This window comes from Mugil cephalus, chromosome 12 (genome assembly GCF_022458985.1).
Source record: "Mugil cephalus isolate CIBA_MC_2020 chromosome 12, CIBA_Mcephalus_1.1, whole genome shotgun sequence".
In the NCBI taxonomy this organism is placed as follows: domain Eukaryota; kingdom Metazoa; phylum Chordata; class Actinopteri; order Mugiliformes; family Mugilidae; genus Mugil; species Mugil cephalus.
Window position 1 is genome coordinate 6980114 of NC_061781.1, and position 27233 is coordinate 7007346.

The 27233-nt window shown below is 42.6% G+C and overlaps 2 protein-coding genes and 1 non-coding gene across 4 annotated transcripts in view; 2 read left to right on the forward strand and 1 right to left on the reverse strand.

Moving 5' to 3' along the window:
- Positions 1 to 13999, reverse strand: part of ramp1 (receptor activity modifying protein 1) — a 62455-nt gene extending 48456 nt beyond the window's left edge. Inside the window, exon 1 of one of the 2 annotated variants that reach the window (XM_047600037.1) lies at positions 13878 to 13999. In XM_047600037.1, the coding sequence (XP_047455993.1) occupies positions 13878 to 13887 (10 nt within the window). In that variant the 5' untranslated portion in view covers positions 13888 to 13999. Of the gene's footprint in view, positions 1 to 10096; positions 10660 to 13877 lie in introns of those variants that run through there. The other variant, XM_047600036.1, reaches the window with a different exon arrangement.
- Positions 8731 to 8803, forward strand: trnar-ucg. Its single transcript has one exon. It is a non-coding gene; the product is annotated as a tRNA-Arg (tRNA).
- An 11-nt stretch (positions 14000 to 14010) lies between the features above and the next one.
- On the forward strand, positions 14011 to 26782 carry map3k19 (mitogen-activated protein kinase kinase kinase 19). Its single transcript, XM_047601989.1, has 16 exons — positions 14011 to 14211; positions 14750 to 14944; positions 16254 to 16414; positions 16557 to 16672; positions 18376 to 18560; positions 19465 to 19525; positions 20357 to 20444; positions 21166 to 21285; positions 21788 to 21942; positions 22036 to 22070; positions 22181 to 24403; positions 24730 to 24834; positions 25001 to 25239; positions 25363 to 25615; positions 25733 to 25941; positions 26607 to 26782. Exons 1-16 carry the CDS (start codon positions 14011 to 14013, stop codon positions 26734 to 26736), a joined length of 4476 nt encoding a protein of 1491 aa, XP_047457945.1. The 3' UTR covers positions 26737 to 26782.
- The last annotated feature ends 451 nt before the right edge of the window (positions 26783 to 27233 follow it).

The window sequence follows — 27233 nt, forward strand, 5'->3', positions numbered from 1 at the left end:
AGAATCAGAATCAGCTTCACTGGCCAAGTATGTGAACACATACAAGCAATTTGACTCTGGTCACTTTGCTCAGTGGTACAAGAAAATAAAATCAACACTTGAATTAGCATAAAAATAAAAATGTACGCAGAAATAGAAAAACTGTCCAACATAAATAGACTTCAGAATAAAAATAAGAAGAAACATCTTACTTTCTTCTCTTACTGAAAACTGAGGCCAATGTGTAGGTGCCAAAAAACTGCACTTCCACAATGGCCACTTGAGGCTGCACTTCCATGTTACAATGCTGGAAAGTGTAGCTGAAACAAACATATTTACAGCCTGCTACAACAACTTTTGATCTCTTTGGCTAATTCATGACAACTGTATCTTTAAGGGTGTGGCTGCCTCCAGGACCAATGGGGTCAATCACAGGTTGTTAACTATATGTCTTAGGTGTCTTCAATGGTTTTCAGACCAAGGACCTCAAACTGATAAAGAGATTAAGTAGTGACCCCCTACCTACTATATGTGTTCTATATTAAACTTGGCCTAGTGCTATTTATAAATACACATTATTATCATCATTTTGCATTCAATATTAAGCTGTTCAAATAATACACAGGTTCAAATATATATATATTTTTTTCTTTTTTTATTTCAAACATGTGCAACAGTAGGGTAGCCGTGCAGCTGCTGTAAACTTAAACATACCTCACATAAACATACATACATACATGGGATTTCACCTGGGGACCGAATAGGCTCTCTTTAAATTTGTGAGGGAAAATTAAAATAATATATAAAAGATGTCTGATCAACCAAAGTTTCTGCGACCCCCCCCTGCAGTACCTCCGTGAACCCCCTAGGGGTCATGGTCCCCCTGTCGAGGACCTATGTCTTAGCATAATGCTCACCTCAACTCCATTCACCCTTCACATCGTTTCCCACTTTGTTAAATTAGCTGGGAGTTAGAGGGAGTCAGGCTCTGCCAAGATGGCGAAAGCCAAATGCAACCCCCAGCTTCAAAGCTGCTCTTAAGGGATCCTATGGTTGATGTCATGATGGGTTTGTCTGTCTTTTCTCTTCTGATTGTTGTTTGACAACTAAGCGTTAAATGCCTTGCACATGGGTACAACAAAGACACCCCAAGGCTTTTTCTAATACTGCTTCTTTTGTGTGTATGTCACCCTTGGCCTTGAAGTGGCCATCAAGCGTGTGTGTGTGTGTGTGTGTTTCTTCATCTGTGTGTGTTTAGGGGGACGAATATAGCGCAGCTTACACTAGGTGCGGAAATATGTCCACGGCGCCTGCTTAATTGCTAATGTCTGTCCTGCCACGGACAAGGCGCACAAACATAAACACACACACACACCATTTACATGTGCATACACTCAGCGATACACATGCACATACACACATGCTTCATTAACTAGCAGTGCCTGAATGCTGCTCATTAGCTGCTGAGGCGTAACAGTGAAAACTGGGTTACTGCTTCACAACTGCACACTCGTATAAAACGCACAAGCATAAACAAACACACACACACACACAGCAATACATAGGCGCACACACCAGTCACAACCAGCTATAAAACAGACTAATGTGGAGAGAAAAGGAGGCCCTTTCATCCATTGTTTCGCACAGAGAAACAGCGCTTCTTATGTATTTTTTCCCCCCCACTTGTTGGAGTTGCACATACATTTTGACGGTCGTGGGCGTGTTTGTGCAACCGCTTCCTCGCGATTAATGCCAAAGCAGTCACTCCTAATAATCTTGACATCATTTTTCCCAGAAGTACAAAATTACATTAAGCAATGATTAAATTACGCGTATCTATTCCGTATCTTTGAGCATCCCTTTGATCAATTTATCAGATCCTAATGAAAATGTTGATGCCGTGTGTTGTCTCCAAACATGAAAGGCTGTATGTCTGTGTATCCCTTTATCTCTTCCTAAGCAAGCAACCTCTGAGGCTGACAAAAGAGGCCCAAGTGGGCACGCCAAATACTGCAGTTCCTCTAATGGCCACTCGAGGCAGGCTCAGAAACGAGGAATCAGAAGGCATCACTGAGGGGGTCGCTCATCTTATGTACAGTTTATTGTTTTGTCAATAGTGAATTATCTTTTTTTTTTGGTCTTCGACAAAGACTGCAGAGGGGTAAGGGGGGGTCACAAAATGGTTGATTGGCTTTGGTTGATTAGACATTTTATATATATACAGTATATATTAAATTTCCCCACAAATTTAAATTTTTTTTAAATACACATTAACACGAATCCAACATATTTTAGTAAAGGGATAAGGGACAGCTTAATATTGAATACAAAATGAGGATAATAATAATGTATATTTATAAATAGCACTAGGTCGAGTTGAATACAGAACCCTACTTAATCTCTCCATCAGTTTGGAGTCCTTGACTGGAAAAATGCGAAGCAAACCGAAGACCCCTGATCTAGAGGACAGAAAACATTCTTTATATTTGCAGGTGAGCATTTTGTACTAAAGTGCAAAATGCCACCACCGCCAATATGTTATTTTCCATATATGTAAAAGACATACTGTATAAAGTAGTAAAAGTGTAAATTAATGTCACATGTGGCAAGACTACACGAAAAAAGACAATGCACATTTATATTACTATTTAGGAAAATAGAAAAGAGCAGGAAAGGAAGGAAGGTAATACTTGCTGGGGGTGGATGGGGGTTTGTGGAAGTGGCAATAATTTTGCTAGAGCAAGTTGACAGGGAGAGGAGGAAAGGGAGCATGAGTACTTTCATTATTCCCCTAATTTCCATATATGAGGACGACACTTAAAATGATGTGTAGCCTCTGAAGGTTACCTGAAGCCAAAATGATGCATGAAGCAGTCAGAGACGGATGAGCCATTAAATCAGGTGGTCGCTGTGGAGCGTTGGGCTATTTGTCTAGATTTACCAGCAGCAACGCAGTGGAGATTAAACTCCTTTCACTACCAGAAGGTATACTATTAAGCCTAGCGCTCAGATATATCTTGACTTGAAAACTGAGACTGGGAACTTTAAGCCCACTGGATTTTACTTCTTATTCCACAAGCTTATTGGCGTACTCGGTTATATGGTACAAAGCACGTCTGAACCGAGTGCTTTTAATTCTTGATTTGTGTTTCATTTTATGGCTTGGCTACCCAAATTAGCTTTAATTACCTTTCCCGATTCACATGTCAATGTACAAAGACATGTACTTTTATTTTGTCCTACTTGGGCTTTGCTGCAATTTGAAACTCCCCCAGTAAGGCATCATAAATGATGGAGAGAGGAACAATCAGGGCAATTCAACGGAGCACCAGAGTGTAATAGAGCTTTTTAATTTGGAAATCTTAACAGAAAATCCTATTTCCATCTTTTGAAAGCGTGACCTATGAAAGAGGAGCCGTGGTGTTTACTAAAGCACATTCTGAGCCGGAGAGATCCGATGCTGCAGTCGCAAACAGAGGAATTAAAGGTCACTAGTTCGTATCCCCGACCTCAAATGAACCGTGAGGAGAACATATGTTTTACATAAAATCTTTTAACTGGCCGATGCTGACTAGGCAATCTCACATGTGCAATCAAAGCTTCTGAAGAAAGTACATATTCTTTTACCATATACAGTATATTGTAGGTATGTACACTTATTTCATTAATAAAAAAATGAATCCACTAATGACTGATACGTCAATGCACACAAGTATAAACTAACCTCATTTCACAATAAATCGAGAATGTGAATCTCACGGTGAGCCTGCAGAAGAAGCCATCGGTGTATTCGTCCTCATGGGATTACGAATATCTTCAGGGCAACGCATCCACTATTTGTGGAGATACTGGAGTTTGTGGAAGTGGTATGGATCGACAGGCTGACATTTCCATTCCTTTAGCCATCACAACACCGCGGCTGTATGACCTGTGTGTGAGGGCCAGACTAAGATTTGAGCATAGAGTCTCATGAGCTCTGCTGTTGACAAAAAGCTGATCAGCTTAGTAGTCACAAGCACAAGCCCGTGCCCGTAAGAGACCGCTCCAAACTACATGTACAGTATATCCCCATGTCTGAGCAACGTCACCACCACAACCAATATGTTATGTAGTAGAAAGCCTTTCCAGGTTTTTTGTGGCTTTACATGAATGCACGTCCCAAGCTTACGGTGATGCAGGCTTGTTCCATTTTTGACATGTTATTACGTGAAGCAGAAATGCCTCCAGAAGAAAAAAAAAAAGATCTATAAAAGAAGATTCTAGCCTGATGCACTGGTTGAGTGAACAACTCTGACAGGCTCACTATGTGGCTGTTATGTAAGGTTAAATGTAATATATGAGAGCAGTGGCCCAAGATAAATGGGCTCCCTGTTCCTCAGTGAAACGACTGATGTCTGTGATTCTGAGTCTGAGTCTGAGTTATGTTTGTGGTCTAAATATAGTGTAGTGGAAAATGGCGAAACACACACTCACACACCTGTTAAAGTGAAACAAGCAAATGATAATTTACATACATTTGGAGGCTAATAAACATATGCAAATCCAGCAGACCCAGAGACACAAGGCATGCGGCTATTAGCGGATCGGCAGTCAAAGGCATAAACCATGACTGTATAAATATGGACGGCGAGTCTCCACTTCCTTGTGTTGGATGCTATTGTCCAAGAGCGGAGCCACGCAGAGCCAACTGTTTTTGAAACTCTCATGGTCCCACATGGCATGACAACTGGTGGTCGCCATTATGTCACATCCTGTTTCTATAGCGTCAAATAACTAACTAAAACGAAACTTAACCAAAAAAACTGACCCTTAAACACTATATTATATTAACTAAAATGACTTTCTAAGTTTGGTTCACGCATGGAAATCTTTTCTCAATATTTCTGCTAATGATACAATACAAATACATTTTAATATGGAAACACATTAAAATGCATTTGCACTTAAAAACAAATACTTTATGTAATAAATGATGTCAAGCACACATTCTTTGTTAAGTAAGATATTTAAAACTAATTCTAAATTCACTTGACAACACATACTGTACCTTGTGCACCTGTTGTATATTTTAATAGACGCAAACCTAACATTGACTTACTTGTGACTTGATCTTGTGACAATTTTCACTTTCTGATGAGTCACAACTGTTGTGCAGGTGTAAGGGAGACCTACGCAATATTAGGAAGGTGGTCATAATCTTATGCCTGATCCATGTATATCTATGTATAATTTATATACTACAGTTTAATTAGCATCCATGTGAAAGCTTAAGTTGGAATGTCTAATCAGAATGACCTCAGTTGAACTGAAGATGTGTAAATATAGCTACAGAAAGAAGTGTTGCCGCTGTCATCACTGAATGTCATCCAGGATTGCGCAAAACCCTTCACCGTCAACACTCTGTTTGAGGAAAGGGTCACATTAACTGAGCTTGATGGAACACGAGCGCATACACAAAATGGGTGTTTGCTCATTAATAAAGCACTTGTGACGAGAGAGGTTCTGCCCTCCGGGGGAACCAGCGATTTACAACTAATTAGGAAGAGCCGATCATGGTCTGCGTTAGCCAGGTGATGTCAGAAACGCAGCACTCCTTAGAGTCCACTCCCCCTTCTTACTGCTGCTCACCAATTACGGCTGGGCCTTTGGGCTCACTGATGCTGTGCAATGTGTATGAAATGGGCTCTTTAAAGTTAGAAAGGACTCTCCCGCTGGTTAGCGCATATTGATTGTAGTGCAGTAAACGGCTTTTGCTGCAGCTAACTGTGCAGAAATGCTGAATGCTGAAAACACAGTGCAGTGCATAAGTAGGACCTTGGGACATTGTTTGAATTTCCTTTGTTGGGCTTTTCCTATGTGGGAAAATCTCACTTAAAGCACAAAACAGTGTTGTTGCTTTGTTAGTCATTGGTTATCTTGACATTACCTCCCCATAAAGGGGGAGGCTCAGAAGGAGAGGAGGGAAAGAAGGTGGAGTGGATCACTCAGGACACGAAGAGTAAAATGATCTATTGTTATATATAACAGCTCCACCAAACTGGGGCATTGCTTCCTCTGTTAGCCTTGGGCTCTCTTTTATGCCTTGTTCGTGATCCGTCTAATTAGCCTTAAGACCAGAGGGCGGGACCGTCGCACAGGATACACACAAACACGCGCAGAACATACAAAACACAGTTATATATCAGCACTATTAAAACTTCTTCCCTATCCAGCCCCACCTATCTCATTTATCTCTTTCTGTCTTGTTAGGGCGACTCCAGCTTGCGTTGTCTCCAGTTTCTCTTTCCCGCTACTGATTTATGAAGCTTTTTAAAAACGTCCCCATGAGTCCTTCACATGGCAGAACGGAGACAGCGGGAGACCCGTGCTTTATGCTTCCACGTTCTCCGCATAGTCGAGAGCTTAGCTGTGGGCTTTAAATTATCTTCTCTGATGGCAAACAATACAGAATTCTGGTAAAAAATGTAAAAAAACAAACAAAAAAAACAATGTTGTGTTCACATTGTTGCCTCAAAGAAGATCCATGCCTCCTGCTGCAGGATGTCAGCCAACTAACTACAACATCTCACTGGAAAAGTATCAATCAAACCTTTCCTGGTGCTTATCTGCACAGGAAATATGTAGCAATGCATCACCGGGAAGTCTGTATCTTGTCTTGTGTCTCTTGCCAGTGGTGAAAGAATAATTGGAAATACACACCAGTAAAAGGACAGATTTTTCTAGTCCATCTGAACACAACACTCTTATAGATATGTTATCAGTGTAGATCTGTTAGGTATGAATTATAACTTAACCACAGAGCTTCTCGGTGCCTTTGGTCCTGACTTAACACTTCAACCCGTATTTGTAGTGAAAATACTTTAAGCCACCAAGGATGGAAGATCAGGCAGGCAAAGTTAGAAACTAGCTGGTTAAATACACTGACCATGCATAACCTTATGACCAATGACAGGTGACGTGAATAACATTGACCATCTTGTGACAATTAAATGTTCTGCTTTGAAACGAGTGACACTCTTTATTGGCAGCAGCCATCCCCAGCAGGATGCAGCCTGACACAGACACACAGGGAAAAAACAGTGGAGGAACTCAACTCAAAAGATAAAATGCAGAGACCTGGCCTCCAAATTCACTAGATCCCAAACTGATCAAGTACCCATGGGATGATCCACAGAGGCCCCTCCTCTCAACCCATAGGACCCAAAGTCCCCCACTAACAACATCCTGTTTCCAGACACCACAGGACACCCTCAGAAGACCCATGTCCATTCTCTGATGAGTCACAACTGTTTTGGAAGCAAAAGGGAGACCTACACAATATTATGAATGTGGTCATAATGTTATGCCTGATTGATGTAGTATGAATAATTTAGAAACTATGGCCTCAGTTTGATGAAAAAATCTAATTGAGAACATGTCTTTAAATATTACTATCTTTTTATCACTGAAAAACATTCAGCTGGGCAGCTTTTCTCATCGACATGTAGGTTTGCTGCCTGGGCACGATACACAAATACACTTACAAATAACTGCCTGGAAAAACTTTGATTGGACTTATGTCTGTAATTAGCTTCGGACAGGGATCAGTTCATGGTCGGTATTTGAAATGATTGAAGCATCCAGTAATTATAGATGTACACCAGGCATGTGAGCACTAGTGTGCTTTATTCAGCTGGGTTTCTGAAAGCTTGGCTGATTCTTATTAAAGCCAACTGAGCAAAATTAATTAAAGCTGGCTTTTCTTTTACAATACTTGTTTTCATTATGGAAGACGAATTGATTAAAACTTCACCCAGGACCCAGACTTATTAAATCAACCCACCTGCTCTTTCTTCGTAGGGACCAAACAAACATCCACCCTTGGTCCGATCTGAGCCTCATACGGCTGTTAACCCAAACCGTGTGAAGCATTTAGATTGCCTACAGAACATGTAATTATTCTGGTCTTTACCAGATGTTTTCCCCTGAGTCATGACAAAAACTATTTCCCTTTTTGGTACCATCGGCCGACTTGTTTCTTGAGTGTAATATGTCAAACGAATTCATAGTGAATACTGAGCAGTCAGATGAACTGACGTTAGAGAACGAGGACTAAAGCCTCTCTCGTTGCCACTCCCCTTTCCTCTTAACACCCCATATATAGTTTGGACAAAAAAAATAAAAAATAATAAAAATCAAGCGGAAAACTACTTCTGTCATTCCTGGACAATTGATTCTGTTCATTTTAGTGGCAAGGATTATTTTCCTTTGTATGAATTATCATGCTATCAATCTTTTAAAATGACCGTAAGACTAACGGGGGGAAAAGTGCTGTAGACAGATGAATGAGCATCCTGAATAGGTATAATGAGAAAGTAAAAATCTTTTGAAGAAGTGACATTTCTGAGAAACTTCTGCTTTAGATGGGAACGTGGTGAAATAGTAATGAGACAACCTGGCACTGCTGTGATGAGTCATAACTGTCTTTCTTTGCAAATACAGAACACCTACATGGAGCCTTTGTAGCGAGAAACAAAGGGCAAAGAGCAGAAAAGCTTACCTGGGTTGTGCGCGTATGCTGCAGTATGACGTATGACAAGCGCATACTTTAGCTACGTAGATGTCAGCTCATTTTCTTTCTTTCTCTTTTACTTAAAATTCAAAGGTTTGCAATAAGTATAACTATTAAACAATAAGGAGGATATGGAGGATCTAATTTATCTTTTAAATGAAGAAGCAATTAGAAAGCATTCCTAACTGCTTCCTGTACAAGACCACGTGGCCTAATGGATAAGGCGTCTGACTTCGGATCAGAAGATTGAGGGTTCGAGTCCCTTCGTGGTTGAAGGTTTTCTTGGGTGAAGACCAGTCTGAGCCAGTGATGTCTCTCTACTTATGTCTCAGTCGCCGTTAGTGTTGTACCTCCTGTGGCACATGTAGCTACCCCGTGTACAAAGTTTGCTCTCCACTCTTGATAAGAAAGGATGGGTGAAATACAGCAGAAGCTTCAGAGGATGGTTCTTTCATATTTCCCTTTATCAATATTTTCTATTTGATAATAATGTACATATACAAGGAAATACTGCAGGACCTGGTTAACTTGGAGTTGAATGTCAGAGCAGTAAAGCAAAGATCTTGTTTCTTTCATTTTTCCCCTGCCCCGGAGAACATAAAAAGCATCATGTGATTCACTTCTGTCCTTTATTTCCACCAAAAGATTATAACCTTTGTATTTTCTGTGACTTTTGGTTCCATACATTTACACTGCACAAGCAAGAGAGGAGAGGAGAGGAGAGGCTCCTGTCTGAGCTCATTTTCTTTTTGCCAGGTCAGCATGAGGTAGTATGCAAACCAAAGATCATTTGAATAAAAGAGGCGAAGAGCTACTATCCATGCTTCTTTGAGAATAATCAATTCAGACTTTGACAAAGTCATTACATGCCAAAACAGCAAAATTAGCACTAAATATCAGAGAGGGGAATAAAATATAATATATAAAATATAATATACAAATGAAATATACAGTTTCTCTTATCCACCTATTCCTAAGTAATATCTTGGATATCGGATATCACAAAATATATTTAAAGATATTTGATAAAAGAAAGTGAAAAAGTGTTAAAATGTGCCAAGCAGCTGCGGTCATTCTCACTGCTTTTACAACAGGCTGCATGTCAAGCCCGAAAACACACACACACATCCTAACTTAAACAAGGAAGACCATGTTTACGCACCACCACGGGGTGGTAGGTAACTTCACTTCTCCCTTAATTACTTTCGCATCATCGCTAGCGTAATAAATTCATAAAACGATAAAGTGATTCACACCTTCTATGGAAAAGAAGGCTGAACATCAAACTCCAAACTTCTCATTAAACTTCACAGGCTTGTGTTAAAATAATAAAAAATAAATAAATAAATAAATAAAAACATTTTCCCACATAAGCAAAGCGCCCCCCAAAAAACATTTAACGAGCATTAAATGAATGTTCCTCTCTTTGGATCTGTTTCACAGTGATCTATAAATCTTTTACAAATTGCGAGAAATTTCTTTCACTCTGATTTCCTCGAGTCGTCCATTTCGTCACGTTTTCAACTGTTTACACACATGACCGCGGCCACAACGTGTGAAACTCACCTAGAATGAACCAGAAGAGGGTCTGTTTCTGCAGAGCTGAGCCGGTCAGAGAGCCCATCCTGCCGCTCTCAAAGGGATTCACTGACTGAAGTTTCAGCAGGCAAGTTAAGGAAACACGAACTAATGAGAACTCAAAGACTAAGAGGTAACATCATACGTGGCTGCTGGTGAGGAAATCCATGTAATGCGGTCGTGCGTTCAAACAGCCTCTACTGTATCACCTTGCGCAAACTGCTCGGGGGAGAGCCAAGCCTCGTCCTTGTTTCTGCGACACTTCAACTCCCCCGAGTCTTCCTGTCACCGATCGTATGTCTTCCAGACATGAAACATACTGAGTCCTAAAGTTGGAGTTATCGCCCCAAGAACCAATTTTGGGGTTCGGAGGAATCCAGAAGACGCAATAGGGTTGTTGGCAATCGGTGTTGGAAACTGCGCTGTGCGCAACGGGACGCGCCAGCTGGGACGGATGGAGAGAGACTGCGTGAGGGTTCACTGCTTCTTCCGGGGACACGGCTGCGTGTGAGAGACGGGGACAGAGTACTGACCCAAACATATGACAGCGCGGGGAGGGGATGCGAGGGTGATCTGAGTGGGGGAGGAGGCGCTGGACTGTGCATGGTGCGTTTCCATTGGCTGAGCGAAAGCACCGGCGCGTCCAAAGCAGGCTGTGGCACACAGGAACTTTAAATAACCGGGTAGTTACGCATAAACAAACTAAGAAACGTTTCAAAGCCCCAACAAAACTTTTGAAGGATGAAGCAATGTAGACAACAAACCAATAAAAAGTCTCCGTTAAAGAGAAATTCTTCTGTCACATCACAGTTGAGAAACTTATTTAACACAATACTGAGGCTGAACCACGTACACGTATATATGGAGCATACGTGATGGATAGAGAAAGAGAAGCGCGGCTGAGGACAGGTGCAGTGAGGATACAATGTGCGCTGGTTCACATTCAATGGTTCATACTTGTCCGACATCGCCATCTAGAGGCCAGCTGGAGCATTACACAGAAACGCTACGCACAGTGCGGATGAATAAGAAAACTCAAAGAAGTGTAATGTACAGCTCCCAGTGTGGCATGATGAAGGCCAGGGAACCAACCAACACAGTACCTCCTGTGTGCAGCACACTGCCATTCAGAATGCACATTATCACAACACGGTAACACTTTTTTCCCTGCATTACACAGCAGCAAACCAGCAGCTTATACTTGGATCTGCACTGCCCCTTATCTCGTGAATGTAAAATATTCAAGCTATGATTAAAAAATGGCGAAACATCAGTAACAGGTACACGGCTGAATGTCTCATATTGTTTTCACACTGTGATAAAAAATACACACTCTGTGTTGTGCCCTTTTAAGTCTTTCTCCTCTAATGAATCTGAAAATGTACAACCTTTTATGCCCTTTAAAGCGTATAAACAGTGTCGCTCTTTGCAGTTTTACTTTGAGCCGCAGTGTCAAAAGCACATTCAAAATGTCTAAAGATGACTCATCTACAAAGGTGTTTCATTCTCTGCCAGACGCCTGTGTGGCTTTATAATGTCACAGTATCAGAAGTGCAGGAGACACCTGCAGAGGGCAAAATCCCAGAAAGTGAAATGGTGGAATGAAATACCGGGCCTGTCAGATCACCTCCCACTGACGAAGAGCGGGGACCTGAGGAAAAAAAGAGTGACCCTCTCACTTCATGACAGGAGGCTCGGGACAAAAAAAAAATCCTCAAGTAAGACTTCGCAAATCAGGCCACAGGGTGGGATTAAGGTAAAATACATCAATTAAATGAAAGGAGAGAAGAAAAACAAAAGTGAGAGTGGCTTAGATATATTTGCAGAACTAAAACATTTTAAAAGACCCAGAAATAAGATACCACAGCACAAAACACATGAGACGTCACAGAAATGAGCTGATCGTGCTAGTGCTGAGCTTGACTGACAAAGAGGGCTTCAAAAAGAGCTCTTCTAAATATCCAGTCATCAATTCAATGCAGTGAACTTGGAATTAAAAAAAAAAAAAAGCAAAAACAATGTGATAAAATAAAATCATCACATTCAAAGACTCACAGACATGGAAGAATCAAAGGGCCCAAAACATTTTAACCTTTTTTAATTAGTTATAATGTTCAACATGGAAGCACTGTCCCTCAGTTTGTATTTATACAATACAAGCTACTCTAGCTCAGAGGTGTCACACATACGAGTCAAAACCAGTCCGCTGGAGGGTCCATCTGGTCAGCGGGATGCATTTTCAAAGCGGGAAAATCACACTGAAGGTATTACCTGCAGTTTTTCAAAAAAAAAACTATCTGCTATTCTCAATTTTACCAGTAGGGTTCGCACTAGGGACATAACACAACAACGAGACAATGATCTATTTGGCTTCAGAATTAGAACCTGAGAGAAGGTGACTGCAAGCACTCCGGCCTCTGTCAACACATTTGGGTGCCACAGAGAAACAGAGCCTAAAGAATACTGGTTGCTTTGCCATAAATATGACAAACAGTGTTCCTAGACTGCTCTGTTAAGCAGAGAATCCCTGCCTTTAAAACGGTTCGACCTAACTTTCACAGAAACTACACAGCTTCTACCACCTGACTCTCGACTAATTGCTAAATTTAGACACATTCACACTGCTGTGGAGCAGTGGTGTAGAGTTTAATCACCTCTCGGTTGGGTGTGATTGTCAGTAGGGCAGATAACACCCAAGTGCTGAGCTTTGATCAGCGTTGCCAAGTTCAACAAGGATTTTATCGAAAGAGCTAGTGGGCAGTTGAAACCTCTCCAAAAAGAAACACAGTTAAACAACTGCATTTCATTAGTGAATTCAGCGGCTGCTTGTATAGCATGGTGCTCATAAACATATTTCCAGTAAAGCAGAAGCACTACACCTGGCTGGGACACGACCCCCCATAAAAAACAAAGTGTATTACGCTACAAGCGAGCACCAACTCTCAATACAAGCTGCAGCAGCTTCCCTCCAAATCAGACTCCGTAGCATTAAAAAGCGCGGATATACTGGGTCTCACTTTGTTTCGTTGCATCAGGCAACAAACGGCCTGCTGGCATTTTAAAACCACGGCTTTCCTGCCTGTCTCTCTGACCGTCTCCACGGCAACCGAATGTAAACGTACGGCTGGAGGCATGCGGGACAAAAAGAAAAGCCGAGAGGAAACGCCAGAGCGGAGAGTCTGTTGAAAGGGATCAAAGGGTTGCTTGTCAAACGTCCACGGAAGACTGGACAAGACACACGGCTGGATTATTTAGAACCAGTTGAAACAAATGAGACAAGAGTAAGTAAAGAATAACTCATTTCTTGGCTCTGTTGTCATTTGTGATTTCTAGTCCTGTATAGGGCTCCTGACGTTGACATAATGTTGTGTCACCTTTCTAATGTGTTTTTTAATTTATATTGCATTATTACACCTAAACACATCATTAAAGCTGCATTAATCCACATATTAGTGTGTAATAAACCATTTATTAAACGTTCATATTCTAATAAGGTCTTACGGGAGGCTCATAATGAGTTCATGTACGTCACATGCATATGTAAACCGTCACTGGTGGACGAGCTCGCTTAATGCATACTGATGCATTTTATATCATGTTGACACGCCGGCAGTAACAATGTGAGCCAACATTTCGCATCATCCATTCCTCTGAGTTTGCTTCTGCAGGGACCAGCATGTCACTGGAGACTTACATCACAGGGCTGGCATCACAGGAAGAATCACACAAACATACAGACGGCCGACGACACAGACCAGAAAGCACTCACTGAGAGACATCAGGGCTGCGTTTGGATTCTGTTTCGTCTCTCGTTCGCTTTGGCACCAGCCCGGTCTGGCTCACAGCTCGGACGCTGCCCAGCTCATTGGCTTCTGTTCTGCACACAGGTCCGACTGGCACCAATGGAGGGGATCAAGGGGAGACAGAGCGCCGATGAGAAGCAGAAAGGAAAGACGGGGGGAGAGAATGAAGAGGCGGATTTGGTAATGAGCTTCAGGCCAGAGGTGAAGAGACACGAGGAGGTGGAGGTGTCCAACACTGGGGGTGAGGAGGATGAGGGATGCACTCCCCTAATCAGCGCCTGTCGTAAAGGCTTGACTGAGGCAAGTTACCGTGTGCGTGAGGTGTGGAATTGGCCGTGTGGATAGTCTGATGTAATCCTGCTACATCTCAAAAGCTAAGCCAGCATCAGGACATTGTTAGGTGCTGGAAGGTCAAAACATTTCTGACACATGACACCGTGTATTTTTCCTCTCAGTAACAATGACGTGATTGCGTGAAAAAAGGAGTTCCATGTGACCTTGCTCTTTAATTAAGTCTAATACATCCTCCCGGGGAGTCGTGTTCAAAACAAACCTGACTTCCCAATATCACAGGAGACACTCCCCCCACTGAAAGGAGAGATCCTAAAATTAGAACTGACATATTTTTTTTTACAGCACAAATTCAAGAAAAAATGTCTAAAAACATACTAAAATGAGCACTAACAGCCATTTCTCCATCCAGAAAGCCTCAATTTATTCATGAAGATAATTAGTTTCACATCACAAAATTGCCTTAATCCTAATTTTAACTTGTCAGTGTCTACTTAATTTCCGTTTGTGGTTTGTTAACTTGTTTTCCGTGCGGGGTGCTTACCAGGTGGTGCTGCAGCTGCTGAGGGCCGAGGCTGATGTGACCTTGTGTAACCGCAGACAGCAGACAGCGCTCCACGTAAGCCCACCTGAGCTCCAGAGAAAAATCCTGAGGTGGATGTCACGGCCTCATCTGGCCCCCCAGGCACGGCTGTTGCAGGCTGCCTGGCAGGGAGACTTGCACTCCTTGCAGCACTCGCTGGTAAGGTTCCCTCTTACACACTCCCACCTGAGTGTTAGAGGATATCCCAGATGAGAACAGGCAGCACAATAAGAGCAACAACAACAAAGTTTTCCCATTGCAAAACACGTGAGGCGCTCTGTTTACGAGTGATGAGTGTTGATGTTAATCACAATTATCAGCAGGATGATGTCATGTTAGTTGAAGCAAAAATACATTTGGGTCCTTGACTGAAAATATTTTCAGACCTCCAAAACAAGAAGTATTTATTATGTAAAACAATAATAGCGTGACCAATTTAATGAAGTGGTTGGTTGTTTGCCACACTGAACATGGAAATCCATTCTTAAGCACAGGCCAAAAAAAAACAACAGACAGTTTTATTGAGCCCAATCATGGCGTCATGATATTTAAGAGGGGATAGGTTAAAAGCCATGCATAGAATAGGAAACCCGAACACGAATTACCGCCTTAGTCTGACACTAACTGGACAACTTAAGTTCACGTAAACGTGTTATTCCGACTAATATCGGAGTTCTCCTTATCCGACTAAGATTGATAATGGATTGGGAATTGATTTTCACCGGTATGTATACGGCTTAATCTGAGTTTAACCAACGCGTGTGCGCATGCTCCACAACCACTGCAGTGGCGCATGACCCCGGAACAACAACACCCAAGAAAGTCGTATCAGAAGAAGAAGAAGAAGAAGGTAAACAGAGCCGGTAGAAGAACCGACTGAGGGATAGCGCCACTTTATCTGCGCTATAAGTGGCGCACACATTATGTATGAGATTAAAAAAAGCTCTACTATCCATCTTGTTGTTGTTTGAAATGCCGCATGAACGACTCCAATTATATGACTTAATAGGTTAACCAGAAAGGTGGACATGTTCCTGACAGTTATTCCGATTTATCGGTTTCATGTAAACTGGGACAAGTGCCGCATTCAGAAAGTCGAATTTTGAGCTAGCTCGATAAAGCTGTACATGCATCCTCAGGACCAATACACAAAAAGCCAAACTTTAAGTAATCTGGGTCATACTTACTCCCCAGACTCTGTCTTCTCACTTTCACTTGAGGTAGAATACTAAAAATTGATCCATGTTGCCCCTGGTATGCACTATAGTTAGCTAACCAGGCGTTAACATTTTTTTGTTTTTTTCAGGTTTATTTTTTCTCACGCTGCGCCTCCCCTGAAGTCCTCTGGCGCCCCCCAGGGGAGGCGCGCCTCACACTTTGAAAAGCGCTGATCTAGCAGATAGAGATCCAGATTAACTGTGTGCCTCTGACTGAAGTGTCACGTTGTTGTCATGTGTGTTTGCATCAGACTCAGACAGACAGGGTGGATGTGAATGTCCCGAACAGCGACGGTGAGACGGCCCTGATGCTGGCTGTCAGGGACGTCGACCTGTTTGAGGGCATGATGCCACGACTGCCTTGGGAACACAGACCTGTGGAGGTGATCAAGGAACTGCTGGAATCCTCAGCGTAAGTGAGCATTTGAAATTCTGTGTAGAACCAAAGGAACTTAGGGCCCTCAGAAAAAGACTCACTTGGCTTTGGTAATATATTTGGCTGAGTTTGACAACTCAACAACTTATTTTAATGTGTGAAATTTGATCTCAATCAGTGATCTGCGGGCACGAGACAGCAATGGCTGTTCTGCTCTCCACTACGCTGCTAATCTCACCAGCTATCTAATGGAGGAGATCGTTCACATGCTGATTGAGGCTCTAAGTCACACAGGTACACACACACAAACCTCACATGAAAAGAAAGCTGTGTCAATGAGCATGACTTGGTAGATATACCATTGTTTGTTTTAGGTGGTTTAGGCAATTTAGGTGTTTATCCACCTCTCAGGTCAAACAGACCTGGCCTACGTAGGGAAAATATTAACCAAGACTGACCGAATCTAATGAGGAGCGGGTCTGACATAACTATACAGAGGAGAACTGTGGAGACACTTTTGTAAAATGTCAATCTGAAGATGATTAGAAATGGGTTGGGTCTTTCCTAACAGCACAAACGGCAGCACAAGCATTTTGATACTACACCAGCTCATCTCTGTTGCAGTTTGAGTTTTCCAGTGCTCAGGGACGCTGCATCACATGTTTGATTGCTGTGATTTGTTGTGGGTCCATCCAGTTGCATCCACAGGCATTTTACCATGCACCTGTTGACAAGATTTGAGATTTGTTTCTACAGATACTAAGCTACGAGTTCAGCCCTTGACTACAGTTCAATCTGACCATTTCATTTTTAGAAGCAGCAAGTGTTTGATCAGCAGTGCCCAAATGAATCGAATACAAATTTTCTCTTCTCCAAAAGGCAGACAATGCACTAGCTTTTGAAGACAGCGGAAATTCAGCTTCTAAAGAACCAGCTACTTCCCTCAAGTGTCAGTGGAGACCAAAAAAACAGAAGCTAAAAGGAAATGCATGTGACTGTTGCTCTGTGCTCGCTGGCTGTGTGAGAAGGTGTCTGGCTAATAAGGTGTTCAAATGTCAGGGTTGTGTTTTGTTTATCTGCCCCAAAGTGTCCAAAGATTTCTCCATGAATGCCGCTGTAAAGCTGTGAGAAAATGCCCTAAATGCAGCAGTTCATGTGATTTGCTGTGTGAAAGTAGGATTATCGGGTTATGTTTCTTTCACAATAATCATAATCTGATTACCTTACTTAGTTATCACCAGTTTTTGTGAGATGAAAGGGATCCTGGAGACAAGCTCTGTTCTATAAAACAGTTTGGTTCGGATTTCTTCCATACAGTCACAAACCACTCACAGCCTGAAATAACCCTAACTAACCCTTTTTTATTATTATTATATTGTATAATGCTGCACGATACATTAAATGAACCATTGATAATGTGACATGCGTGACAGTAGTTGAGTTACATGTTCAGTGCAAAGCCCTCGTAGCATATAGGATATGAATAGATCCTCCTATTCATGGTTGTGTGTGAGCGCACATGCTTTCTTTCTTTGTCTTTCTCACAAACATACACACAAATGGCATACCAAGTTCATTCATAATCCTGTTTTTCAGAGTGAAACCGCTGGAGTTGCACTCAAAGCCTGCACTTATGAGGGGAGGTATAAGAAAGGCTTGTTTGTGTATATGTGAGGGACCACTCAGCTAAGAACCTTCATATGTCCCTGGGTCAGAGTCGGTGTTAAGGACGGCGATACAGAAACAAGGCGGCACAGAGAGGATGGCTAAATGGAGACCAAAAAACACAGGAAGTTAACAGAAGTTGTTTTCTGACTTTTTTTTTTTACATCTTCTAATCCCCCACCTTGTGTAAACAGCACAGGGAGAAAGGGTGTGGACCCCGAACGTTTATTTGCTGTTGTTCTGCTGGTAGAAAACGGTTTTATTTTTGCTCCTTTAGGTATCAGCAGCAGCAGCAGGCAGAAATTCTTAAATTGTCCTCTGATTCTGTGTAGTTGCTGTCCCTGTGTCACCCCTGGCCCTGGAGAAACACACGTGCAAGGATTTGGACTCAGACTTTGGAGATTCAGACACAGAGCTGGACATTGAGAGCCTTTGTTCTGATAATTCAGCAGCCGCCTCCCCGACGCAGACACCGACCGATCAACACCACCTTCTACTATATAGCAGCCACGCTGGGGTAAGTGAAAAAGGACAAACCACTAATTGCTACAAATGTCACTTTTATAGCTTGATGTCAAGGTCTGACTTTATTGGAGATTTTGAAAGGAAATCTGTATGTTTGACTAACATGACAGCATTAAAACCTTTGTAATGTTGGATGTAAGGACTCATGGAAGTCATGGAGATTAGCTTCTCTGGTTTGGTATTTAAAGTCTAAACACAGTAACTAATTGATTTAAGTATGTTGCATTTAAGTATATGTGTGTGAGTGCAGCATGGTCTGTATGGGTTGACTGATATCCACAATGTGGCCATTGGTCTCAAGTGGCCACATTTAACAAACACACAGGCCGACTGGCAAGGAGTGGTCAACCAGAAGACAAATATATGGCCCAGCAATAGGCTCAGTGTGCGCTCCTGTGTGTTTGGAGTGTGTGTGGAGGCTGGGTGCTTTGTGTAGCTGACCCTAAGCTGCCATACTGCAGCACTGTGGACGTCCTCTCAGAGGGAGCAGACAAGCAGGCAGCTGGTTAGCTGGAGCTGGAGAGCAGGTGGTTTATGAGGAAAACCTATAGCACGCAGTATTCATCCTAGAGTTCCCCTGACACACTTGTGATGTTAGTCTGTCTCCTACACACCAAAGTCACTTGTTGCAGTTGACATTACCAGAGAAAGTTGTGGTTTGTTGGCATTTGTTTGGCTGTCTTATAATCTCAGACCACAAGAAATGAAAGGTATATATAAAAAATATTATGGGCATCATTTATTCCAGATTGAAAATATAAACAAATATACACATTTGATTAAAATATATATATAAAAAAATAAATTAAATGATATGTTTCCATCTTACAGAGCTTCTACCAGCATCCCTTTAAAAGATGGAGTTAATGAATTGCTCACCTCTTTGTTCTTTCCAGGAAGTGCCGGAGTCCTTGGGGCGTCCTCCTCTATCCGGCCCTCATAAAGATCTCAGCCAAGGTAAGGGTCTTTGTGGGGCTTCACTGGTGTCAGTGGCGTGGACCTGGTGGGCTCTGAGAAAGTGAAATGTAGACTTCTAAGATAGGGATAAAACAAACTTTGTGTCTTAGAGGATAAAAGAGTTAAAAGAGAAACTCAACAAACAGTAATCGGCCATAAAGTGCCTGCCTCAGATGCTAGCTAGCTTCCCCAAATAATGTAAGGCCCTACATTAACAAAGCAGCGTGATGGTCAGCATCCCAAATAGGCCATGAGATCAAATCACCTCTAAAGTGGAGGGGAGGGGTTGAGGGAGGCGTTACTGAATGGGAGGGGTCTCCCACACAATACCACCTCTCAGCTGAGAAACCTGCCTGAAACCTCTTTTACCTCAGCCACAGCAGCTCGGTTCACAGAGAGAATGATGAGGCAGAAAATACTGAGGGCAAAGTTAGCATGAAAATGTGATTAATAGGATTTTGAAATATAGAAATCTTCAAAACCCCTCATCCCAGTATGGGAGTAGAGCAGACCAGGAGGCTTAGAAAAAGGTAATGTGATGTTTTTCTATATTTATTATTAATGTGTACAAATGTCATTGTTTATGTGGAACATGGTAGACGTGGTGTAACAAATCACAGTTTTACTGATCGAAAAAACTTACTGTAGCGTTACAATGTGGCTTTCAAACTGAAGAAAACAATAAAATAATTAGAGAATCCGTTAAGGCTGATCTTTAACCTTTCACCAGTTGTGAAATATGTAACTGAGTTTCAGATGATGACTGCGGGATCAGAGTGGACCTTCAAGAATGGGGGTGTAACTGTGTGTTTATATGTGTGCCTGGAACAGATAAGGGGATCTCTCCCGGTTTCCACAACACCATGGAAACGCCGAGAGACATCAGGCAAGCCTACCAGGACGCAGGGAGGGGAAGCAGGTGGGCATGGTGAAATCTCACGATCTCTTTCCACGCACACAGACACACACTGAAAAATTCTCAAATGCAGTCTTTTTACTATGTATAAAAGACAATCATCTATCATTTACTGACAGGGCTGACACATCTGTTCATGCGTACACAAACAGATGCTTACACACAAACATCTTGCGTGCGTACAGTTAACACTCCCCTCTCCCTCCCCTCACAATACGCCGCCTCTTGTATACGCAGCACTGCTCTCCTCCTGTGCCGGTCAACAAACGCCTCTTACTTTTATGCAACAGAGGAACAGTGTCCTATCCGGTTACACGGACAGACCTGTACGCAGGCACCTGTCACCGTGTCCAGAGGACAACCTGTTCTACACAAACAGGTTAGAAACACAGAGACAGGGGGGAGAGGGGCCTCTGTGAATCAGGCCATTGTCTGTTATGAGCAACTCTCACCACTGAATCAAGTCCAAGCTCTCTAAGGAGAATAAAGGTCTTTCAGCTAGTTTCTAATTTCATAGCACCAGCCTCCAGAAACAGGAAGAGATAGTGAGTCCAGCACAAGGGAAAAAGACATTTGCACTTTCTTTGTTAATTTCTGTTCTTAATGGCAATTCCCTCAGTTGATTCCCAACTAACGCCTTTATGTATGCATGTACTCTCTTCTGCCTCTACAGTCAAGATTAACCAGTCAGACTCTGTGCATTTTCCTCTCTTATCCTCAATAGAGGTTTGTCTCTGCCCAGTTTGAGCAACAAGGGAAGACACTGGAACCACGCTGATCCTGCACCATCGTCTGGCCTGCTGAATACCAGCAGCCCCTGTCAGCCAGTCCCCCCCACACACAGGTATTTACACTGCCTGACTCAACACTCACCCCGCATTCTGTGAGTGTAGTTGTATGTCCCTAGGAGCTGTCACTATGACATGAATGCAAAACTCACTAAGGGCTCGATAATTGTTGTGGGCAATTAGCAAGGACACATGGTGCAGTGTGATGGGCCTCACACAGATCATTAATCCATCCCAGGATAACAAGGACATGAGAAGATTTAACCTGAATGAGTCAGGGTGAATTCAAGGGACCAATCAAACCTTTAGGGGAGGGAAGTAGTAATTTGTTTGGAAATGAAACATTAAGTGAAGGTTACTGAAAGAAAAAGCAGGTTTTTTTTTAATCAAATGAAATGAAAACAAATTTCTGAGTGAATGTGGACTAAGATTAAAATATGATTATAATTCAAGACCTTTTTCTAAATGTATCCGGCTCACCAACGAAAGCTATATTATATGCATTTTGGTTTTGCAATAGTGAAATGAAACATCTCTGATCTGATTTGTCCCCAGCAGGCCGAGAACAAGAAGTGTGGTTGTTGCATCTTCCCCCGCCCACAGCCTGCTGTCTGTGGCGGAGGCCAGTCTGCTCAGCCAATCAGCACCCAGCATCATGGAGCCACGACTGGGCACAAACACCATGATTCAGGCCAGGGCACACATTCAAACCCGTATGTGCATATTTGCAAAACCATGACAATGACAAAATAATTAAACATTCTAATGTTGCTGATGATGCATGTTAAATTTCTTGCTGCTTGTAGGACTGGGTTCTCAAAATTCTGTCAATGAACCAAACGTGAGTTTCACCTCATGGTCTTGTTATATTCACATACATTCACTTTTTGTTGCACCCATAATAGTGTCTACTTCACTGGTCATAACCACCAACCTATGTGGTTTTCACAGGGTCTCTTGCCATCTCTGCACTCCCGAACACCCAAGCTCTTGGCACCCCTGGACTGCCGACCCAGGGACAGCACAGCTCTGCCTGGACTAAGGCGACATCTTCCCCTGAAACCCATCAGCAGGAGCCCTCAATGCTCCAGGACACAGCTGAGGCGAGACAACCCATTCTGGAGCAGCCCACGCAATGGTCCTCCCACCGCAAGGGCTGGCAGTGAAGAGAGTGGGTCCAGCAGCAGCAGCAGCAGCAGCCACAGCTCCATCGACCTAGAGCTTGAGGATGAGGATGACAGAGACATACATGAGAGAGTTTATCAGGATAGTAATCTGAAGTTGTTCGGGCACAAGCTGTTGCAGCATTCAGAGGTTGTGAGCTCTGCTGAGGCTGATCTGGTTACTGCAACAGGGCTGGATTTAAAAGTTCAGTTGAGGATCTGTCAGGTTCCAGTGATCCACAGATCAGCACATAACCTGGATGAAGTCATTATCAATCATAGCAATGATCATCGCAGCACAGAAAACTCCATGAACTTCCACCATGAAGTAACCAATAGTGACAACAGGCTCTCAATAATATGTAACTATGCACAAGAAGGAGATACTGTGAATAATGTACCTATCACACCAGAGTCTAAGGAGGAACAGAATGATGAGGGCTGCACTACACAAGCACAGACTGAGATTAGCTGTGGAATCACATCCACTGTGAATGACCAAGGTGATGCTACCGCAAGCTCTGGCTGGACTTACACAAACATGAAACAAACGATAAATGAATGTGATGAAGACGAATCCAAGTTTGTCAAACCAGCTGCTTCTAATGCCGCAGATGCAAAGTTAGACACCGGCACTGCTTTGGAGAAAACTCCGTCTGTTACAGCAGATGTGCACCTTAATCTGGTTGATGTGGATCCCAAGAGAGGGCAGCATATGTTTAAAGCCATAAAGGCTGCCCAGAACAAAGAGAAAAGGATCAAATGTGAACTGACATCAAATTATCAAACTAATCAATCCTTCAACATGCAAAGAGATCAAAGGAATAAGCCCAAAAGCAACCCAAAGTACTCCTCACTTTCCACACAAGTTAAAGATAAAACCAGGAAAGTCCCTGAGCTAAAGGTCAGTAGAGAGGGCGCTGTAACTAAAGTCAAATCTAAGATTAAGTCTGTTAAAGGCACTCACTCTAACACCAGCACCCCCTCGCCAAGAAAGAAGGTTACTGATCACCCACAGAGCAGGAAAGCCAATCCTGACAGGACTCAACAGCACACATTAGGGAGGGAGCTGAAAAGTGCTCAACAGCTGAAGAAACCATGTGCACCGGGGAAAACCCAAAGATCTAAATCTGCTGTGGACCTCATCAGCTACACAGACATGTTTCAGCAGATACAGAGTGGGGATCAAGGACCAGCCATCTATGAGATGTTTGCTGGTCCTGTCTATGAAAATCTCCGGGTTTCCAGCGCTTGCGAGAAACTTGCGGAGAGACAAGTGCAGTGTGCTCCGTCTAGGAAGACGCAACAAAATCACAAAGTCAAGCAGCGGCCAGTGAAACCAACACCAAGCAAGCTGAGAAAAAACCCTGGGGACAGTATGGCAGTTCCGACTAAAAGCAAAGTAAAATCCAGGATGAAGCCGCACCTCACGCCGATGTCAAGAAAAGGCATCTACAAAACTGAGAAAATTGCAAAACTAGAGGCTACGGTAGTTCTTGCTAAGGATGTTAACATTTGTCATGATAGCACAGAAGAAAGGGATGATTGTCACATGTTATCTACAATAAACGAGGCTCTTTCAAGATATGAGTCTGAGACATTGAAATCGGATGACAAAACTCTTGTTCCACCAATGACTTCTAATCATGCTGGAGACTGTAGTCACATGCAAATCAATGTGCAAGAAACAACAGTAAATTCATCAACGGGAAACTCTAATGGGCCAGTTCCAGACGCTGCGTTATTTCGACAGTCGAAGGTCAACACATGGGCATCTTCTAGCAGCAGCAGTAGCCACACCGCTATGTCACCAGTTTACCAGAAGTTTCTGGATGAGGCGGGGGACGGGCCACTTACAGATGACCTGCTCCAGTGTCTGGCAGAGGAGCTAATCTCATTGGATGAGAGGGATGTATCCACAGGCCCACTCCCTGAAAACCTGGAACAGAGAGAAAACAAGTCCAACAGGCAAGATGGTCAACCAGTATCTGGACAAAATACATTACCTAAGGTAAGCTAAGTAAGAGGCAAAACGATGTTATTGTCATAAAGTGCTGTCATGTATTAACAGTAACTACTGCTGTTGGGGAGATTACAAATAGTTTCACCTTTCTCATCTTAAATTTGCATTTTATTTTAACATTTAACTATATAGTGAAGGTGCACTGCCTCATATGGAAAGACACCTTCCATCTCTGTATTAGGCCTTTATTAGTCTCAAGGGGGACTCAGCTGATTATACCTTAAAACTGTTTATGAATGGCAACTCTGGAAACATGGAAACTCTACTTGGCCTCAGTTACTCTGCCATCCCTTACTCAATATGTTTTATTGCAGGTTACTTCAATAGACAGCGGCACTTTGCTTGGATGTGGAGTGGCTGTAGATGACACCATCACATGGACCAAGGGTGAAGTACTTGGCAGGGGCGCCTATGGCACAGTAAGGAGGAAATATTATCTCTAGATAGTAGGGTGGGGTCAGGGGTAGGTTTGGGTTAGCTACCCGTGTAGTCGCCCACACAGTTGCTTAACCTTCCACAAATATCTAAATATCCACAGCAGGTCTAGATGTTCCACCAACTTTAACTAGTACTGCTTCCTACCAGGTGTACTGTGGCCTGACTAGTCAGGGCCAGCTGATCGCCGTGAAGCAGGTGAACCTGGATTCCTCTGACCCTGACACTGCAAAGAAAGAGTACAGCCGTCTGCAAGGGGAGGTGGAGTTGCTCAAAACCCTGAGACATGTCAACATTGTAGGCTTTCTGGGGACTTTGCTTTGTCAGAATGTGGTTTCCATCTTCATGGAGTATATCCCAGGAGGATCCATTGCTAGCATCCTTCACAGGTTAGCTCGATTCAAAAATCATTTGATGGCTTACCTTGACTTTTCTGTTGAAACAGTGCTGGCCTCATTTATGTCCAGAAGTTTCTTTACAGTTGCCTTCAATACACTTCTCTCTCCCCTTAGATTTGGTCCACTGCCAGAAAGAGTCCTGTCTTTATACACTCGCCAGATCCTTGAAGGGGTGGCCTTTCTTCACCTGAACAGGGTGATTCATCGGGACCTGAAGGGAAATAATGTCATGCTGATGCCGACCGGGGTGATCAAGCTTATAGACTTTGGCTGTGCGCGGCGCCTCACTTGCTTGAACCAAACAGCTTCCAACAGTGGAGATGTCCTCAAGTCAGTGCATGGCACTCCTTACTGGATGGCACCAGAGGTAAATTAAAGTTCTCCTAGACCGTCTCTTAAGTTTGTAATTGTTAACTAGTCCACTATGTTAAATTGTCCCTTTCAATCTTGACTTGACTGGTTTTCCGCCTTTTTCGTCCGTAAGGTTATCAATGAGACAGGATATGGCAGGAAGTCAGATATATGGAGTGTGGGTTGCACAGTGTTTGAAATGGCCACAGGGAAACCACCGCTGGCATACATGGACAAGATGGCAGCCTTATTCTACATCGGGGCTCAGAGAGGGTTGATGCCCTCCTTACCCGACGGTTTCTCGGATAATGCCAAGGAGTTTGTAGAAATCTGCTTGACAAGGTGAGACCTATTGTGATTCACTGATAGCAAAAACGTTTTCTATTTTGCAGTGTATGACAGATGCTGTTCACCTATACATTTATTCATTATCTAATCTGGTGTTGTATCCATTGGATTTACTATGTGGAGCTTTTTAACATTAAAGCCTGGGATTGACTGTCCAAAAAGGGCGGACTTGATTTTAGCCAACACACCACAGATTGTGCAGGGGTTCTGATTCTGTATTACTTAAGGTAATACTAAGGTAATATTAAGGTAGATGGGCCTTAATACAACTTGTTTTGTTTGTTTCAACATCAGAAATCTTAGGTGAACACAACCCCTAAACCCATAGCTTCCAGAATCAACCGAGCTCTCAAGGGTCAGTGACTGGTTTGCTTGGGCTATTGTAGAAATAACAGCCTATCATGGCATCTTGACAAGTTCAGTTCCAAAATATGGACTCTGGTGGGCAGGAGATTCTGAAATAGAAGTACTAGGTCCTATTAATATAGCTCTCCCTAAATCCTACACAGTGGTCCTTTACGAAAATTATTTTTGGGAAAAATAACACAAATTCAGAGCAAATGATGAGTGTGAAATTATTACCAAGCTATCAGTAAAATTCTGTTACATTCTGTTATTAGCATGATACTTGATGCTCATTCATTTTCTCTCAACTCCAGTGACCAGAGACTACGGCCGTCGGCTGATCAGCTGCTGAAGCATTCATTCATCCCTAAAAATGAGGCCGACAACTCTTGGGAAAAACAGATAAAGCATTGTTGTGGTCACGCCGAGGGACCATGTGGTTAGGGGACTATGGTTTATATTGAAGACTCAAAACACCAAGTGTGCTCTTCTAGGACTCTATGGGGATTTTCCATCTGTTTACATGCAGCAGTGTCAGTGTTTGGGAGGAAAAGGGGGGCTGGGCATGTATTCTGGACCTTTATGAAGGATAAAGCAACTAAGCATAATTAAGCTCTTAAGGCTTAATGAAAATACTTTTGATGCATGATCATACATATCTCTTGGTACGATAACAGCACCTATAAAATGTGAACAAATAGAAGATTTTTTTGTAACCATCTCTTCTTATACCAATCTTGTGAATGTGCCAATTTTCTAAATATGCTAATTTTAAATTTAATAGCAAAACACAAGGTTTATTTGCTGTGTGGTCCATTTTGGTTCTTATAAAATGATCTTTTCTGCAGAATATTGCATACCAATTTCCAAAAGTTCATTTGTTTTCAGTGAATTTGCGATACCTTGTGATAAATACTTTGAGAACCTACTGCAGCCATATA